Source organism: Somniosus microcephalus, chromosome 3 (genome assembly GCF_052327205.1).
Source record: "Somniosus microcephalus isolate GS21.2 chromosome 3, FLI_Smic_1.0, whole genome shotgun sequence".
NCBI lineage: Eukaryota > Metazoa > Chordata > Chondrichthyes > Squaliformes > Somniosidae > Somniosus > Somniosus microcephalus.
Genome location: NC_140989.1, coordinates 131,959,121 through 131,977,134, shown reverse-complemented (window position 1 = coordinate 131,977,134; position 18,014 = coordinate 131,959,121). Strand labels below are relative to the sequence as shown.

The 18,014-nt window shown below is 50.8% G+C and overlaps 1 protein-coding gene across 3 annotated transcripts in view; it reads left to right on the top strand.

Annotated features, from left to right (window-relative positions):
• Positions 1-18,014, top strand: part of dnaaf10 (dynein axonemal assembly factor 10) — a 151,702-nt gene that overhangs the window by 111,980 nt on the left and 21,708 nt on the right. The window contains exon 1 of one of the 3 annotated variants that reach the window (XM_085981625.1): positions 1,574-1,801. The exons of 1 other annotated variant lie outside the window; for it this stretch is intronic. In XM_085981625.1, coding sequence (XP_085837751.1) covers positions 1,616-1,801 — 186 coding nt within the window. In that variant the 5' untranslated portion in view covers positions 1,574-1,615. Of the gene's footprint in view, positions 1-1,573; positions 1,802-17,433; positions 17,587-18,014 lie in introns of those variants that run through there. One more of the 3 variants, XM_085981626.1, reaches the window with a different exon arrangement.

Below are 18,014 nucleotides of genomic sequence, written 5' to 3'. Positions count from 1 at the left end.
CTGTCCAGGCCTGACAGAATTTTATAGGTTTCGATGAGATCCCCTCTCAATTTTCTAAACTCCAGTGAGTACAAGCCCAATCGACACAATCTCTCCTCATACGTCATTCCTGCCATCCCAGGTATCAGCCTGGTGAAACTTCGCTGCACTACTTCCATGGCAAGAATATCCTTCCTCAGATAAGGCGACCAAAACTGCACACAATACTCAAGGTGCGGTCTCACCAAGGCCCTGTACAACTGCAGCAAGACATCCTTGTTCCTGTACTCGAACCCTCTTGCTACGAAGGCCAACATACCATTTGCCTTCTTAACCGCCTGCTGCACCTGCATGCTTACCTTCAGCGACTGGTGCACAAGAACACCCAGGTCTCTTTGCACTTCCCCTTCTCCCAATCTATTGCCATTCAAATAATAATCTGCCTTCCTGTTTTTGCCACCAAAGTGGATAACCTCACATTTATCCACATTATAGTGCATTTGCCATGTTTCTGCCCAATCACCCAACCTGTCCAAATCGTACTGGAGTTTCACAACATCCTCCTCACAGCATACCCTCCCACCCAGCTTTGTGTCATCTGCAAATTTGGAGATACTACATCCAATTCCCTCGTCCAGATCATTAATATATATTGTGAACAGCTGGGGTCCAAGGACCGATCCTTGCGGTACCCCACTAGTCACTGCCTGCCACTCGGAAAACGACCCGTTTATTCCAACTCTGCTTTCTATCTGCCAACCAGTTCTCTATCCAAGTCAATACCTTGCCCACAATCCCATGTGCCTTAATTTTGCAAGCAAATCTCTTATGCGGGACCTTATCGAAAGCCTTCTAAAAGTCCAAATACACCACATCCACTGGTTCTCCCTTATCTATTTTACCAGTTACATCCTCAAAAAATTCCAGTAGATTAGTCAAGCACGATTTACCTTTTGTAAATCCATGTTGACTTTGTCCGATCCTGTCACTGCTTTCCAAGTGCTCTGCTATTACATCTTTTATAATGGACTCTAGCATTTTCCCCACTACCGATGTCAGGCTTACCGGATAGGGAGGGGCAAGGCCATGGAGGGATTTGAAAACAAGGAAGAAAATTTTAAAATCGAGGCGTTGCTTAACCGGGAGCCAATGTAGGTCAGCAAGCACGAGGGTGATAGGTGAACGGCACTTGGTGTGAGTTAGGACACGAGCAGGCGAGATTTGGATTGACCTCAAGTTTACGTAGGGTAGAACGTGGGGGGCCGGCCAGGAATGCGTTGGAAGAGTCGAGTCTCAAGGTAACAAAGGCATGGATGAGGGTTTCAGCAGCGGATGAGCTGAGGCAGGGGCAGAGATGGGCAATGTTACGGAGATGGAAATAGGTGGTCATAATGATGGCACGGATAAGCACATGAGGGGAGAAAGGAATAGAAGGATATGCTGATAGGGTGGGAGGAGGTTTGTGTGAAGCGTAAACACCGGTATTGAGCAGCTAGGCTGAAAAGCCTGTTTCAGGGATGTGGACGCCATAAGGGGGCGGGGCCTGATTGGAGTACGGAAAGTCATTTGGGTCGGGAGCCGTGGCGATTGGGGTTTCGCGCCTGCGCAGTAGCCGTTGCATCCTCGGGCCGCCGCGATGAGCTCGGCGCTGGAGAAGCCGCAGATCATTGCGCACATCCAGAAATCACTCAACTACACCTTGTTCGACTGCAAATGGATTCCGTGCAGCGCCAAGTTCGTCTGCATGGGCAACTTCGCGAGGGGCACCGGCGTGCTGCAGGTCTACGAGGTGTCTCACGGGGAGCTGGTGCTGGTGAAAGAGGTCGGTGAGGCCCAGGCTCCGGATCCGCTCTGTTGCTCAGTTAGCGGCCCGGGGCCTGCGGAGTTGTCATGGTGACGGTGGCTACTTCTTTAATTGAAAAAAGTTTCTGATGCTTTTTAACAACAAACAAAATAAGAGTCAAATTTTCTGCAGATTGAGGCGGTTTTATACGAAGCTGGTTATAATCTGATGCCCTCTCCTGTTTTAAATCAAACATGTTTGGATAAATAAATACTTGAAAAGGGGGAGTGGGATTAATTGGATCGCTCGTTCAATGAGCTGGCACAGGCATGATGGGCTGAATGGCCGCCTTCTGTGTTATATCATTTCTAACTACATAGAATTTCAACATAGAAATAGGCCATTCAGCCAAACTGGTCCATGCCGGTGTTTATGCTCCACACGTGCCTCCTCCCACCTTACTTCATCTAACCCCATCAGCATACCCTTCTGTTCCTTTCCCTCCTCCGCCCCCCCCCGTATTTATCTAACTTCCCCTTAAATGTATCTACGTTATTCACCTCAACTACTCCCTGTGGTAGAGAGTTCCACATTCTAATCACTCTCTGGGTAAAGATGTTTCTTCTGAATTCCTTACTGGCTTTATTAGTGACTGTCTTATATTTATGGCCCCTAGTTTTAGACTCCCCACCCCACCCCAGTGGAAACATCATCCTACGCCTATTCTATCAAACCCTTTCAAAATTTTAAAGATCTCTATCAGATCACCCTCAGCCCCAGCCTGTTCAATCTTTCTTGATAGTTATAACCTCTTAGTTAGGTATTTTAATGTATATACCTTTAAGGGGGGAACTACTTTTTACAGCTCATGTATACTGTAGTACCGGCAGTGACCACACCTGTATATAGCACTGAGTAGCAATCTGTACAGTTCAGTTCCAGAGTGAGCCATGTTGAGTAAACACCTGTTGTACCGTTCTCCTGCAGTCTGTGTCTTACTACTGACGGACACAACATTGGCGACGAGGCAAATTCGATCCTACCTGCAACTCTGCATCACCTCCCAGGGATTCGTTCCTGGAGACCAGTAGATTGGAGGTCAAGGCCAGAGACACGGGCGTCGACCACGGGCAACCGCCCAGTCATCCAGCAGAGACTCGAGAATTGCGGGGGAGGCTGTTGAGAGCCAGGCTTGGCTTTCCAGTCGCGGTGGTCCAGCGAAACGGGCTGGCAACAAGTAGTGCGCAGACCCTTCCCGGACAGCGGCGGGCTAGAGCCCAACCGAGCAGCACAGCACAGGGCGCAGCCGGTGTTCAGGGGCTGAGCAGCGTCGACGGGAGAGAGAGAGAGAGAGAGAGAGAGAGGGCAGAGCGCACAGGACGCAGCCGGTGTTCAGGGGCCGAGCAGCGTCGAGGAGGGGGAGAGAGACGCGCAGAAACCCGCGAGGCGCCGCCATTGCCACGAGGACCGCCGAGAGCGGCGTTGGCAGCAGCGCAGGAGAAGCGCGCAAAACCTACAGGGCGCCGCCATTGCCACGAGGACCGCCGAGAGCGGCGTTGGCAGCAGCACAGGAGAAGCGTGCGAAACCTACAGGGCGGCAGCGTTGGCAGCAGCGCAGGAGAAGCGCGCGAAACCTACAGGGCACTGCCATTGCCACGAGGACCGCCGAGAGTGGCGTTGGCAGCAGCGGGAGACGCCATTTTAAACCACACCCAAAATGCCGAAGAGTGGCAGTATCACCGCATTTGACAATGAAGTCGAAGATTGGACTACATATGTCGAACGAATAGAGGTATACTGCAAGGCAAATGAGGTGTCAGATGACAAGAAAGCGCCGGTATTGTTAAATTTAATGGGTGCAAAGACGTATGGCTTATTACGAAATCTAGTAACCCCAGCGAAGCCAGTGGAAAAGAGTTTTGGAGACATAGTGAGGATACTACAGGAACATTTAAACCCCACACCGCTGCTGATAGCAGAAAGATTCAAGTTTCACAAACGGAACCAGCATAAGGATGAAAGTAATGCTGAATATTTAACAGAACCGCGCAAACTATCGAAACACTGCCAGTTTGGAACGGGACTGGCAGATGCCTTAAGGGACAAGTTTGTGTGTGGGCTTCAAAGTGAAGGAACCCAGAAACGGCTTTTATCTGAAAAGGACCTTACGCTGGACAAGGCTTTCAGCATTGCAGTATCGTATGAAGCAGCAGCACAGGGCGCTGCAGCGATACAACAGAGACCGCAAGAATATGGCACAAACGAAATGTCATACAGAACAGAGAAGTGCTATCGCTGCGGCAGAACAACACACGACCACAATGATTGCTGGTTCAAAGACAAAGTGTGCAGACAGTGTGGAAAAGTAGGACACATAGCACGAGTCTGCAGGCCGGGAAAGAAAACCAGCAATAAGAAATCTCCAAAAGAAAAGTACAAGAAGGTACATAAGGTGACGGAGAATAGTTCAGACGAACAAAAGAGTGATACCGACTCTGAAAGCAGGGAGCTGAGTTGTCTGAAACTACATAATGTGATCAAAACGGAGGATCATCGAACCATTTGGGTCACTCTCAAGATAGCAGAAGTCCAGGTAAAAATGGAATTGGACACAGGATCAGCCCTAACAGTCATAAACCGACGGGACTACGAGCGGCTATTCTCACACATACCCTTGAGAGACACAAAAATTATTTTGAAGACGTACATGGGGCAAAAAGTCTACCCCAAAGGAAAAATAAGGGTGACCGTTATATATAACGGTAAGGAAACACCAAAACTAGACCTGTATGTATTGCAAGATGGAGGACCACCATTACTGGGACGTGAATGGATCCGGAAAATACAGCTGGATTGGCATTCCATACAAGCACTGACTGTGGCTGCCAAAAAGGATGACGACGTCACACCTGGGCGACTGTCAAAGATCCTAACCGACGCGCAAGAAGTGTTCCAGCAAGGACTCGGAACACTAAAAGGCATGACAGCAACAATTAAAATCGAAGAAAACGCAAGCCCAAAATTTTTTAAGGCCAGAACCGGTACCTTATGCGATCCGCCCAGCTGTCGAAGCAGAGCTGGAGAGTTTGGAACGTTCAGGAGTACTGTCCAAGGTAGACTGGAGCGAGTGGGCTACACCCATCGTCCCTGTGATAAGAAAGTCGTTGAGCAGCACGCTTGGGGAACCAAGGAAGGTTCACATCTGTTGGGACTTTAAGGTAACGGTGAACCCAGTCCTTCACACCGTGCAATATCCACTTCCGCGGATTGAAGATATTTTCGCCTCGCTATCTGGAGGGAAACGCTTCACTAAGATTGATCTGGCCCAGGCGTATCTGCAAATGGAGGTAGAAGAAGCATCAAAAAAATACCTCTCAATCAACACCCATAAAGGTCTCTACCAATACAACTGGCTGGTATTCGGGGTAGCATCAGCTCCGGCTATTTGGCAGAGGGCAATGGAACAAGTCCTGCAAGGGATCCCAGGGACCCAGTGTTATTTGGACGACATCCTGGTCACGGGCGAAAATGACTGATCACCTCGCCAACCTGGAGCAGGTGCTCACTAGATTGAAGGAATATGGGCTCCGAGCTAACCGCCCCAAATGCGAGTTTTAAAAAAAAAAAACAGATCTCGTATTGTGGCCACGTTATCGATAAAGAGGGGTTACATAAGTCCCCAGAAAAAATTGAGGCAGTAGTCAAGGCTCCAGCACCGGAAAACGTGTCACAACTGAGGTCATTCCTCGGGCTGGTAAACTACTACCATAAGTTCTGCCAAATTTGTCCACAATACTACACCCACTGAACACCCTACTGCAAACTGGGGTGCCATGGAAGTGGAGTGACGAATGTAGACAAGCTTTCCAGAAGAGCAAAACACTAATCACATCGAAAGAGGTATTGGCCCATCTCAAACCAGCACTACTAATTCGGTTGGCTTGTGATGCGTCACCCTACGGCATTGGAGCGGTGCTGTCGCACAAATTCTCGGACGGCTCAGAGAGGCCAATAGCCTTTGCGTCACGATCATTAACCTCAGCCGAGCGTAACTACGCCCAGATTGACAGGGAGGCCCTCAGCCTAGTGTGGGGAGTGAAAAAGTTCAATCACTATCTGCACGGGCAGAAATTCACCTTGCTGACTGACCACCAGCCTCTTGTCTCCATTTTTAATCCGAAGAAGGGCGTTCCGGTGATGACTGCGCAACGACTACAAAGATGGTCACTCTTTCTAGGGGCGCACCACTATGAAATTGAATATAAGGGTACGAAACAGCATGGAAATGCTGATGGGCTATCACGCCTGCCACTGCCTACTGCGGAGGAAGCACCAGCAGTGGATCCTGTCAAAATATTTCATTCGACTATAGTTGAATACCTACCGGTAACTAACGCTCGTATAGAAAAGGAGACCCGAAATGACCTGACACTGTCTCGGGTATATGAGTTGACGGTGAAGGGATGGCCAGCACATGGCGACTCACTGTTGCCAGCATTCTCGACAAGAAGAGAACAGCTGTCAGTGTGCCGGGGGACCTTGCTGTGTGGATCCCGAGTGGTAATTCCACCCAAGTTAAGGGATAGAGTGCTCAATGAGCTTCATGAGGGTCATCTGGGAGGGGTAAAAATGAAACGCCTTGCCAGGGCTTGTGTGGTGGCCGGGAATCGATAAACAAATCGAGGACCTGACCAAGAGCTGCTCAGGATGCCAGAAAGTCCAAAATGCACCACCACATGCCCCTCTACACCCATGGGAGTGGCCCTCATCTCCATGGCAACGGGTGCATATTGATTTTGCTAGTCCATTCATGGACTCGATGTTTTTAATAGCCGTGGATGCGCACTCGAAATGGCCTGAGGTCATCAAAATGTCCTCCACCACCATGGAGAAAACTATTGCAGTCCTACGGACCATTTTTGCCAGGAACGGCTTGCCAGAACAGATTTGCTCCGATAACTGACCACAGTTTGTGTCCGAAGAGTTCCGGAGGTTTATGAAGAAGAATGGGGTAAGGCATTACACATCCGCCCCGTATCATCCAGCCACAAATGGATTGGCTGAGAGGGTAGTACAAACCTTTAAGAAGGCAATAGAGGCTATGTACAATGACAACATTCCGCTGCAGCATAAGGTGGACAATTTCCTGTTCGCCTACCGGAATGCGACACATGCAGTCACCAACCAGGCCCCAGCCATGATGTTCTTTAACCGAAAGTTAAGATCTCGCCTGGATTTGCTCAGACCAAACGTACGAAGAGATGTTGAGAGTAAGCAATTCCAGCACATCCATGAGAAGCCAACAAGGAGCTTCAATGTAGGGCAACCAGTCTTGGCCCGCGACTACCGAACAGAAAAATGGCAGCCAGGGACGATATGCACACGGCAGGGCCCACTAATGTACATAGTGGACGTTGGGGAGAACATCGTGAGACACCATGCTGACCAGATCCTAGAGCCACAGGAACAAGTCAACCCCATGCCTCGCCCATACGTACCTGGTGAGGAACCCGACTTACAGGTCGCATCTACCCCAGAAACAGTAGCATCGGAAGCTGATGAACCAACCGACGACAAGGTGCCAGAATCGCCTCCGCACCAAGAGCGAGACACTCGGGAAAGGCACTATCCAGAAAGGATCAGAAAGCCTCCCCAAAGACTGAATATATAAATGGACTATTTTCAGCTAACGTATGTTAAAAGTGTCAATTGTAATTAGTTTGATATTTAATTGTTAAATGAGTGTTATGGTACTGTTAATCTAAAAGGGGAGGCATTGTAATGTATATACCTTTCAGGGGGGAACTACTTTTTACAGCTCATGTATACTGTAGTACCGGCAGTGACCACACCTGTATATAGCACTGAGTAGTAATTGTAAAGTCCGCGCGTCAATAATACACGGACTTCGGGAGAACAGTTTAACAGGTACTTTACTGAACAAGAGGCAGCTTGAAACTGAAACTACAGAAGCCTGCTAGGGCCTTTTTATACAGGGGTGGTCACTGCTGGTACTGCAGTCTAAGACCAGTTATTCCCTTAAAGGTACATACACAACAATTCCTCCCCTTTTAGATAAACAGTACATAACATTCATTTAACAACTAAATAATAACTAATTACAATTACATTTTTCTCAGTAATATATACATCAACTGAAATAGTCATTTATAAGTTCAGTCTTTGAGGAGGCTTCCTGATCCGGACTGGATAGCGCCTTTCTCGAGTATCCTGTTCTGGCGGTGGAGTCAATTCTGGCTCATTGTCATTGGTTGGTTCGTCAGCTTCCAATACCCCTGCTTCTGAGGTAGACGCAATCTGTACTTCGGGCTCAGTACCAGGTGCACATGTTTGTGGTACAGGTTTGGCTTGTTCCTGTGACTCTAGAATCTGGTCAGCATGGCGTCTCACGATGCTCTCTCCAACGTCCACTGTGTACATTAGTGGTCCCTGCTGTGTGCATATCGTGCCTGGCTGCCATTTTTCTGTTCGGTAGTCGCGGGCCAAGACTGGTTGCCCTATCTTGAAGCTCCTGGTTGGCTTCTCATTTATGTGCTGGAACTGCTTATCCTCAACATCTCGTCTTATGTTTGGTTTGAGCAAATCCAAGCGACATCTTTAGTCTCCAGTTGAAAAACAGTACGGCTGGAGTTTGGTTGGTTACTGCATGTGTCGCATTCCGGTAAGCAAACAGGAAGTTATCCACCTTGTGTTGCAGTGGTATGTCGTCATTATATATTGCCTTTATGGCCTTTTTAAAGGTCTGAACACACCTCTCAGCCAATCCATTTGTGGCTGGATGATATGGGGCAGATGTGTAATGTTTCACCCCATTATTCTTCAGGAACCTCCGGAAATCCTCAGACACAAAATGTGGGCCATTGTCGGAACAGATCTGTTCTGGCAACCCATTCCTGGCGAAGATGGTCCTTAGGACTGCAATAGTTTTCTCTGTGGTGGTGGAGGACATTTTAATGACCTTGGCCATTTTGAATGGCCGTCCACAGCGATTAGAAACATTGAGTCCATAAATGGACCAGCGAAATCAATGTGTACCCGTTGCCATGGAGATGAGGGCCACTCCCATGGATGTAGCGGGGCCTGTGATGGAGCGTTTTGGACCTTCTGGCATCCTGTGCATCTCTTGGTCATATCCTCGATTTCTTTATCGATTCTCAGCCACCACACAAACGCCCTGGCTAGGCTCTTCATTTTTACCCCTCCCAGATGACCCTCGTGAAGCTCATTGAGTACTCTATCTCTCAACTTGGGTGGAATTACCACTCGGGATCCACACATCAAGGTTTCCCGGCACACTGACAGCTGTTCCCTCCTTGGCGAGAATGCTGGCAACAGTGAGTCGCCATATGCTGGCCATCCCTTCACCGTCAAATCATAGACCCGAGAGTGTGTCGGGTCATTTCGGGTTTCCTTCTCAATACTTGCGTTTGTAACAGGCAAACATTCGACTATGGTCGCATGGAATATCTCCACCGGGTCCACTGCAGGTGCTTCTTCCGCCGTAGGCAACGGTAGGCGCGACAGCCCATCAGCGTTTCCATGTTGTTTCGTACCTTTGTACTCTATGTCATACTGATGTGCCCCTAGAAAAAGTGACCATCTTTGCAGCCGTTGTGCCGTCATCACCGGAACGCCCTTCTTTGGGTTAAAAATTGAGACCAGGGGTTGATGATCAGTCAGTAGGGTGAATTTCTGCCCGTGCAGATAGTGATTGAACTTCTTCACCCACCACACCAGGCTGAGGGCCTCCCTGTCAATCTGGGCGTAGTTACGCTCGGCTGAGGTTAGCGAGCGCGATGCAAAAGCTATTGGCCTCTCTGAACCGTCACGGAATTTGTGTGACAGCACCGCTCCAATGCCGTAAGGTGACGCATCACATGCCAACCGAATCGGTAGTGTTGGGTTGTCGTGGGCCAATACTTCTTTTGAAGTGATTTGGCATTTACATTCCTGAAAGGCACGCTTACACTCATCACTCCATTTCCATGTTACACCAGTTTGAAGGAGGGCGTTCAGTGGGTGCAGAATTGTAGATAAATTCGGCAAGAACTTATGGTAGTAGTTCACCAACCCGAGGAACGACCTCAGTTGCGACACATTTTCTGGTGCTGGAGCCTTGACTACAGCCTCAATCTTGTCCGGCGACTTATGCAACCCTTCCTCATCAATCATGTGGCCACAATACGAGATTTGTCTCCTGAAGAACTCGCATTTGGGACGGTTGGCTCGTAGCCCATATTCCTGCAATCTCGTGAGCACCTGTTCCAGGTTGGCAAGGTGTTCATTGTCATTTTCGCCCGTAACCAGGATGTCGTCCAAATAACACTGGGTCCCCGGGATCCCTTGCAGGACTTGTTCCATTGCCCTCTGCCACATAGCCGGGGCCGATGCTACCCCAAATACCAGTCGATTGTACTGGTAAAGGCCTTTGTGAGTGTTTATTGTGAGGTATTTCCTAGATGCTTCTTCCACCTCCATTTGTTGAACCAGGTCAGTCTTTGTAAAACGTTTCCCTCCAGATAGTGAGGCGAAAATATCTTCTATCCGCGGAAGCGGATACTGTACTGTGTGCAGGACTGGGTTCACAGTCACCTTGAAGTCCCCACAGATGCGAACCTTCCTTGGCTCCCCAGGTGTGCTGCTCAATGCTTTCTTCATTACAGGAACGATGGGTGTGGCCCACTCGCTCCAGTCCACCTTAGACAGCACCCCCGAACGCTCCAGACTCTCCAGTTCAGCTTCCACAGCTGGGCGTATCGCGTATGGCACCGGTCTGGCCTTGAAAAATTTTGAGGTTGCGTTATCCTCAATCTTTATGGTTGCCTTTACTCCTTTTAGAGTCCCAAGTCCTTGTTGGAACACCTCTTCCGTGTCAGATAGAATTTGTGACAGACGTCCAGGTGCGACGTCATCATCTTTTTTGTCAGCCACAGTTAGTGCCAGAATGGAATGCCAATCCAATTGTAGTCTTCGGATCCATTCACGTCCCAATAGTGGTGGTCCTCCATCTCGTAGTATATACATGTATAGTTTCTGTGTTTCCTTTCCGTTATATTCAACTGGCACCCTTATTTTTCCTCTGGGGTAGACCTTTTGCCCCGTGTATGTCTTCAATACAATGGACGTGTCCTTTAAGGGTATGTGTGAGAATAGCCGCTCATAGTCTCATCGATTCATGACAGTTAGGGCTGATCCTGTGTCCAATTCCATCTTCACTGGGGACCCTGCTATCATGAGGGTGACCCAAATAGTTCGGTGATCTTCTTTTGCGATCACGTTGTGTAACTTTAAACAACTTAGTCGCCTGCTCCCGGAGTCCTTATCACTCTCCTGATCTTCTGAACTACTATCTGTCAGTTTCTTTACTTTCCTGTACTGTTCCTTAGTAGTTCTTGTCGTGTTGGTCTTCTTTCCCGACCTGCAGACTCTTGCTATATGTCCCATTTTCCCGCATTGCCTGTATATTTTGTCTTTAAACCAGCAGTCCTTCTGCTCATGGGTTGTTCTGCCGCAGCAATAGCACTTTTCGGCTCCATACGCCATTTCGTTAGCGCTGTATTCTTGTGGTTTCTGTTGTATTTCCGCAGCTCCCCGTGCTGCTGCTTCGTAGGATACTGCCACGCTGAAAGCCTGTTCTAGCATCAGGTCCTTTTTTGAAAGTAGTCATTTCTGGGTTCCTTCACTCTGGAGCCCGCAGACAAACTTATCCCGTAAGTTGTCTGCCAGTCCTGCTCTGAACTGGCAGTGCTTCGATAACTTGCGTAGTTCCGTAAGATAGTCAGCATTGCTCTCATCTTTGTGCTGGTTTCTTTTATGGAACTTGAATCTTTCTGCTATCAGCAGTGGTGTAGGGCTTAGATGTTCCTGTAAGATATGAACAATCTCCTCAAAACTTTTCTCCATTGGTTTAGCTGGGGTAATTAAATTTCGCAATAGGCCGTACGTACTCGCACCCATCAGATTTAATAATACCGACGCCTTTTTTCCATCAGCCACCTCATTTGCCTTGCAGTATGATGCGCTATCAATTACTCAGAAGACTGAGGTTAAGCGAGTAACTAACAGGCTTTTATTAACAAGAGAATGAAGGTGTGCCTCGAGTGGGCGACCAGTCCAGAATACAGAGGGACTGTGGAGCAGTCACCTTTATACCTGGACTCGTGGGAGGAGTCAGCCGAGGCATGTACAGACATGTACACAGTGAAATACAAACAGTGGTTTACCACATTCACCCCTTGTTTAAAAATGAGTCCGGCGGGGTGAAGTGTATTAAAAGTTTGTGTATTGGAGTCTCTCCGGAGGTCTTGTCTGCCGCTGTGATCGACGTGGCGACGGCAGGGGTAGTGAAGCTTCCGGCGTCGAGTCCCGCGTAGGCTGGGGCACTGGTGTGTAGTCCTCGTGGGTGTCGAGCGGGTCGCGGGGCCCAGGCGTGCCGTCTGCTGGGGTTGGATATTGGATCGTGGGGGGGGGGGGGGGTGGTAGTGGGTAGTGGGTTACTGGGGCCCCCGAGGGTGCGAGGTCTCGTATGGAGACTGTGTCCTCCCGCCCGTCCGGGTACGCAATGTAAGCATACTGGGGGTTGGCGTGGAGGAGGTCGACCCTCTCGACCAGGGGGTCCGTTTTATTGGTCCTCACGTGTCTTCTCAGTAGGACCGGCCCTGGGGACGTCAGCCATGGCGGTAGCGATGTCCCCGATGTGGACTTCCTTGGGAAGACAAACATTTTCTCATGAGGGGTGGCGTTAGTGGCAGTGCAGAGCAGTGACCAAATAGAGTGGAGCGCATCGGGGAGCACATCCTGCCAGCGGGAGATCGGAAGGCCCCTAGACTTTAAGGCTAGCAGGGCGGCCTTCCAAACTGTCGCATTCACTCTTTCCACCTGTCCGTTCCCCCGGGGGTTGTAACTGGTGGTCCTGCTTGTGGCAATACCCCTAGCGAGCAGGTACTGGCGGAGTTCGTCGCTCATAAACGATGAGCCCCGGTCGCTATGGATATAGCTGGGGAAACCGAACAGGGTGAAGAGGTCGTTCAGACATTTGATGACCGTGGCACTGGTCATGTCCGGGCAGGGGATGGCGAACGGGAAACGGGAGTACTCATCAATAATGTTGAGGAAGTACACATTGCGGTCGGAGGAGGGGAGAGGCCCTTTAAAATCAACGCTCAGGCGCTCGAAGGGGCGAGTGGCTTTTATCAGGTGAGCCCTGTCTGGTCTATAAAAGTGCGGTTTGCACTCAGCGCAGACTTGGCAGTTCCTGGTCATGGTCCTGACCTCAATGGAGTAAGGCAGGTTGCGGGCCTTGATGAAGTGGAAGAACCTGGTGACCCCCGGGTGGCAGAGGTCATTGTGGAGGGCCCGCAGTCTATCGATCTGCGCGCTGGCGCAGGTGCCACGCGATAGAGCATCTGGGGGTTCATTGAGCTTCCCGGGCCGGTACAAGATCTCGTAATTGTAGGTGGAAAGTTCGATTCTCCACCTCAAGATCTTGTCGTTTTTGATTTTGCCCCTCTGCTTGTTGTTAAACATAAAAGCAACTGAACGCTGGTCAGTGAGCAGGGTAAATCGTTTTCCGGCCAGGTAGTGCCTCCAATGACGCACAGCCTCCACAATAGCCTGGGCCTCCTTCTCAACAGCGGAGAGTCTGGTCTCCGGGCCCTGGAGGGTTCGTGAAAAGAAGGCCACGGGTCTCCCCGCCTGATTAAGGGTAGCGGCTAGGGCAAAATCGGACGCGTCGCTTTCCACCTGGAAGGGGATGGATTCGTCCACTGCGTGCATGGTGGCTTTGGTAATGTCTTCCTTGATACGGTGGAAGGCTAAGCGGGCCTCTGCCGTCAAGGGAAAAGAGGTGGACTTGATCAGCGGACGGGCCTTGTCCGCATAGTAGGGGACCCACTGGGCGTAATAGGAGAAAAACCCTAGGCACCTCTTCAGGGCCTTGAGGCAGTGGGGCAGTGGGAGTTCCATAAGGGGACGCATCCGGTCGGGGTCAGGACCGATGATTCCGTGTTCCACAACACAGCCAAGGATGGCGAGGCGGGTTGTGCGGAATATGCACTTCTCCTTGTTATACGTCAGGTTCAGGAGTTGGGCGGTGCAGAGGAATTTTTCGAGGTTTGCGTCATGGTCCTGCAAGTCATGGCCGCAGATGGTCACATTGTCCAGATATGGGAAAGTGGCCTGCAACGCATTTTGATCGACCATCCGGTCCATCTCCCTTTGGAAGACGGAGACCCCGTTGGTGACGCCAAAGGGAACCCTAAGGAAGTGATAGAGGCGGCTGTTTGCCTCAAAGGCAGTATACTGGCGGTCCTCAGGGCGGATAGGGAGCTGGTGGTACGCTGATTTCAGGTCAATGGTCGAGAAGACGCGGTACTGCGCGATCTGGTTGACCATATCTGCTATGCGGGGGAGTGGGTAAGCGTCCAGCAGGGTGTAGCGATTTATTGTCTGGCTGTAGTCGACCAGGCGCTGCTTCTCGCCGGTCTTAATGACCACAACCTGGGCTCGCCAGGGGCTGGTGCTGCCCTCAATAATCCCCTCCTTCAGCAGCTGCTCCACTTCGGTTTTAATGAAAACCCTGTCCCCGGCACTGTATCGCCTGCTCTTTGTGGCGATGGGCTTACAGTCGGGGGTGAGGTTAGCAAACAGTGGCGGGGGGGTGACTGAGTGTGGAGAGGTTGCACCTGGTGCGCGGCGGGCAGTTTGGAAGCTGCTGGCTGCGGACTGTGAGTGGGGGGAGGGGTTCACCGTACGCCATCGTAACACTTTTAAGGTGGCACTGAAAATCTAACCCCAGTAGAACGGCAGCGCAGAGGTGGGGCAGGACCAGAAGTTTAAAATTATCGTACACCGTCCCGTCTACTAAGAGTGTCACCACGCAGTAGCCGCCAATGTCCGCCGACTGGGACTCGGAGGCCATAGAAATCCGCTGGTGCACAGGCAGGACTGGGAGAGAGCAACGCCGCACCGTGTCGGGGTGGATGAAGCTCTCCGTGCTCCCAGAGTCAAAAAGGCAGGTTGTTTCGTGACCATTTACCTTAATGTCCATTGTGGACCGGGCCAGTTGGTGCGGTCTCGCTTGGTCCAGCGTAACGGAGGCCAGCGTAGGGGTCGGTGTGTTGCTGTGGGTATCAGATGAGGCGGTGTTGGGGGCCTGCTGCGTCCCGGCTGGCGTCCAAGATCCCCATGTGGCTGGAGGCGTCCAAAATGGCTGCTGTTCCGGTGGTTCGCACATGGCTGGGGAGGCCCAAGATGGCGGCCCGCACGGCCCACACGCGGCGCTGCTGGGGTTCGGGGTGGCTTTGGCCCTGCAGACGCTGGCGTAGTGTCCCTTCTTCCCGCAGCCCGAGCAGATCGCATTTTTCGCCGGGCAGCACGCTCTGGGGTGTTTGGCCTGGCCACAGAAGTAGCATTTCTGGCCTTGGGGCACTGCTGCGGTAGTTGGGCCGTTGCTGGGATGTGGCTGGGGTGGCACGGCGCTATGAGACGGTCCTACCGTGTCCCAGGCTGTCATTCCCCGCGGCGTCCACGGTGCAGAGGAGTAGGCATCCATGCCCCGGTAGGCTGCGTCCAATGATAGTGCGAGTTCAGAGGTCTTGTTGAGGTCGAGGTCACTCTGCTCCAACAGTCGCTGTCGGGTGTAATTGGACCTGTGGCCCGCTACAAAAGCGTCCCGGATAAGTTCCTTTGTGTACACGGCGGCCTTTACATCCTTACAACCACAGGCCCGGCCAAGCACAGACAGTGCCTGAAGGTATTCCTCGGTCGATTCCCCAGGTTGTTTACGACTCCCCAGGAGGTGCCTGGCGTACACCTCGTTCACTGGGCGCGTGTACTGGTCCTTGAGGAGCTTGAGAGCAGCCATGTACGAGGTCGCGTCCTGGATGACCGAGTACGCTCGGTGGTTCACTTTGGAGGTCAGGACATCCAGTTTGTCCTCATCCGATTTGACCGTTGCAGCGGAGGCGATCAGGAATCTTTCAAAGCACCTAAGCCAGTGAGCAAACTTGGTGGATGCGTCCGCCTCCCAATGGTCTAAGTCCAGGCATGCTGGTGTGAGGATCTTCTCCATTATAAAAAAATCTTGTTAATAAAATTGATGCGCTATCAATTACTCAAAAGACTGAGGTTAAGCGAGTAACTAACAGGCTTTTATTAACATTAGAATGAAGGTGTGCCTCGAATGGTCGACCAGTCCAGAATACAGAGGGACTGTGGAGCAGTCACCTTTATACCTGAACTCGTGGGAGGAGTCAGCCGAGGCATGTACAGACATGTACACAGTGGAATACAAACACCCACACAGGCAGGTATAACAGTGGTTTACCACACAGTACACTTCAATTCTTTCCACATACGTGGTCCAGTCTTCTACCTCGTTGTTGAAAACAGTGATACTGCCACTTTTCGGCATCTTGGGCGATTTAAAATGGCGCCTCCCGCGCTTTTGCTTCTTCCCCTTACTGCCACGCTGCTCCTAGCGTTCTACGGGGTAATGGCGGCGACCCGCAGCTTCGGCGCGTCTCGCTTTCCTTCCCCCCCCCCCCCCCCCCGTTTAGTTTCTCTCCGCTGTCCTGTTCTCGAGCACCGACCGCGCCCTGTGCGCTCCACCCTCTCGTTTCCTTTTCCCGGCGACGCTGCGTGGCCCGATTTGTAGAGCCGCTCGATCGAGCTTGAGCCTGCCGCAGTCCGGAAGGGTCAGCGCGCTACCTGCTACCAGCACGATTCGCTGGAACCACAGTCTCTCCCGCAATTCTCCAAACACCGATGGATTCTTTGGGCGGTTGCCCTCGGTCGACGCCCGTTGCTCAGACTACGACCTTCCAGGACCTTCCTTTCAGGCGAGATCCCTGTGAGATGATGCCACACTGCAGGTGAGTTCGAACTTACTCGTCGCCACTGTAAAGTCCGCGCCTCAATAATACACGGACTTCGGGAGAACAGTTTAACAGGTACTTTACTGAACAAGAGGCAGCTTGAAACTGAAACTACAGAAGCCTGCTAGGGCCTTTTATACAGGGGTGGTCACTGCCGGTACTGCAGTCTAAGACCAGTTATTCCCTTAAAGGTACATACACAACAGTAATCTGTACAATTCAGTTCCAGAGTGAGCCACGTTGAGTAAACACCTGTTGTACTGTTCTCCTGCAGTCTGTGTCTTACTACTGACGGACACAACAGGTATCATATGTGTAAATCCTCTTTGCATTTTCACCAGTGCTGCTATATCCTTAATTGAAACCTTAAGGCAACACTGGGTTGCCCCAGTTTCACCAAACCAAAAAAAATCAAACAAAAGTACCCCCTTTGCTGTATCATTCTACGATTCTATGTTGCAGCTGCTGGGTATGGTGAGCAGGAGCCCATCTCAGTTTGGAGGAGGAGTGGGAGTTGGGTCTAAAACTTTTGCTTGGAAAAATTTCAACAGACATGGAATAGTGCAGCCAGAAACAGGCCATCTGGGCAACGTTACAGTCAAGTGTCACGTGTTGCCAGAGTTTCAGGTTAATGACAATTATTGGTTATAATTGTAACCCCTTCACGGTTCTTTAGATATATGTGAGATGTGGTCTCTGTTGTAGACAGTATTCTATAGTCCAGTAAGGAGATCACTACTACAATGGCTTAATTCTAACTATCTTACTTTATAGTTTTAACATCATCAGACAGTATAAGAAGATTACAGGTCAATGAACTAAATTAGACGTTTGCATACATTCTCCATTTACATGGATTCAAAGGACTGTCCCTGTGTCCAAATTCGAGTGCACTCTTTCGTTGGCGCGCTTAAGTTGGAGCTCATGGTATGTATAATGTCTGCAAGACTTACGACTCCGAACCCCTTCGTTGAATTCTCTTCACGATCACTGAATCCCACTTTGAGTTCTGGATGCAGAGCACACAGCAGCCGCTGGAGTTGGTGACTCCCTCTCTCTCTGCAGCTTTTCCAAGTAGCTCCCCATCAGCACGAGGCAAGCAGCTCTCCCCAGACCTCTGCCTTGCAGATCTGGGTTCAGACGACGATCCCCCGGTACTGGTGACTTGCAGCCAGCCAGTTCAGGATGCAGTGCTACTAATACGAAGGGCGGCGGCCGAGTTTGGAAGCCCGGGACGGGATGCGGCAGCCATTTGCCTCCTGAGCCCTCTTCTCAGAGCTCCTGCCCTCCTCTTCCAGTCGCTCTCTGCAGCTTTTCCCGCTCGAAAAACCCGACTCCACCCCTTCCTCCTGGGG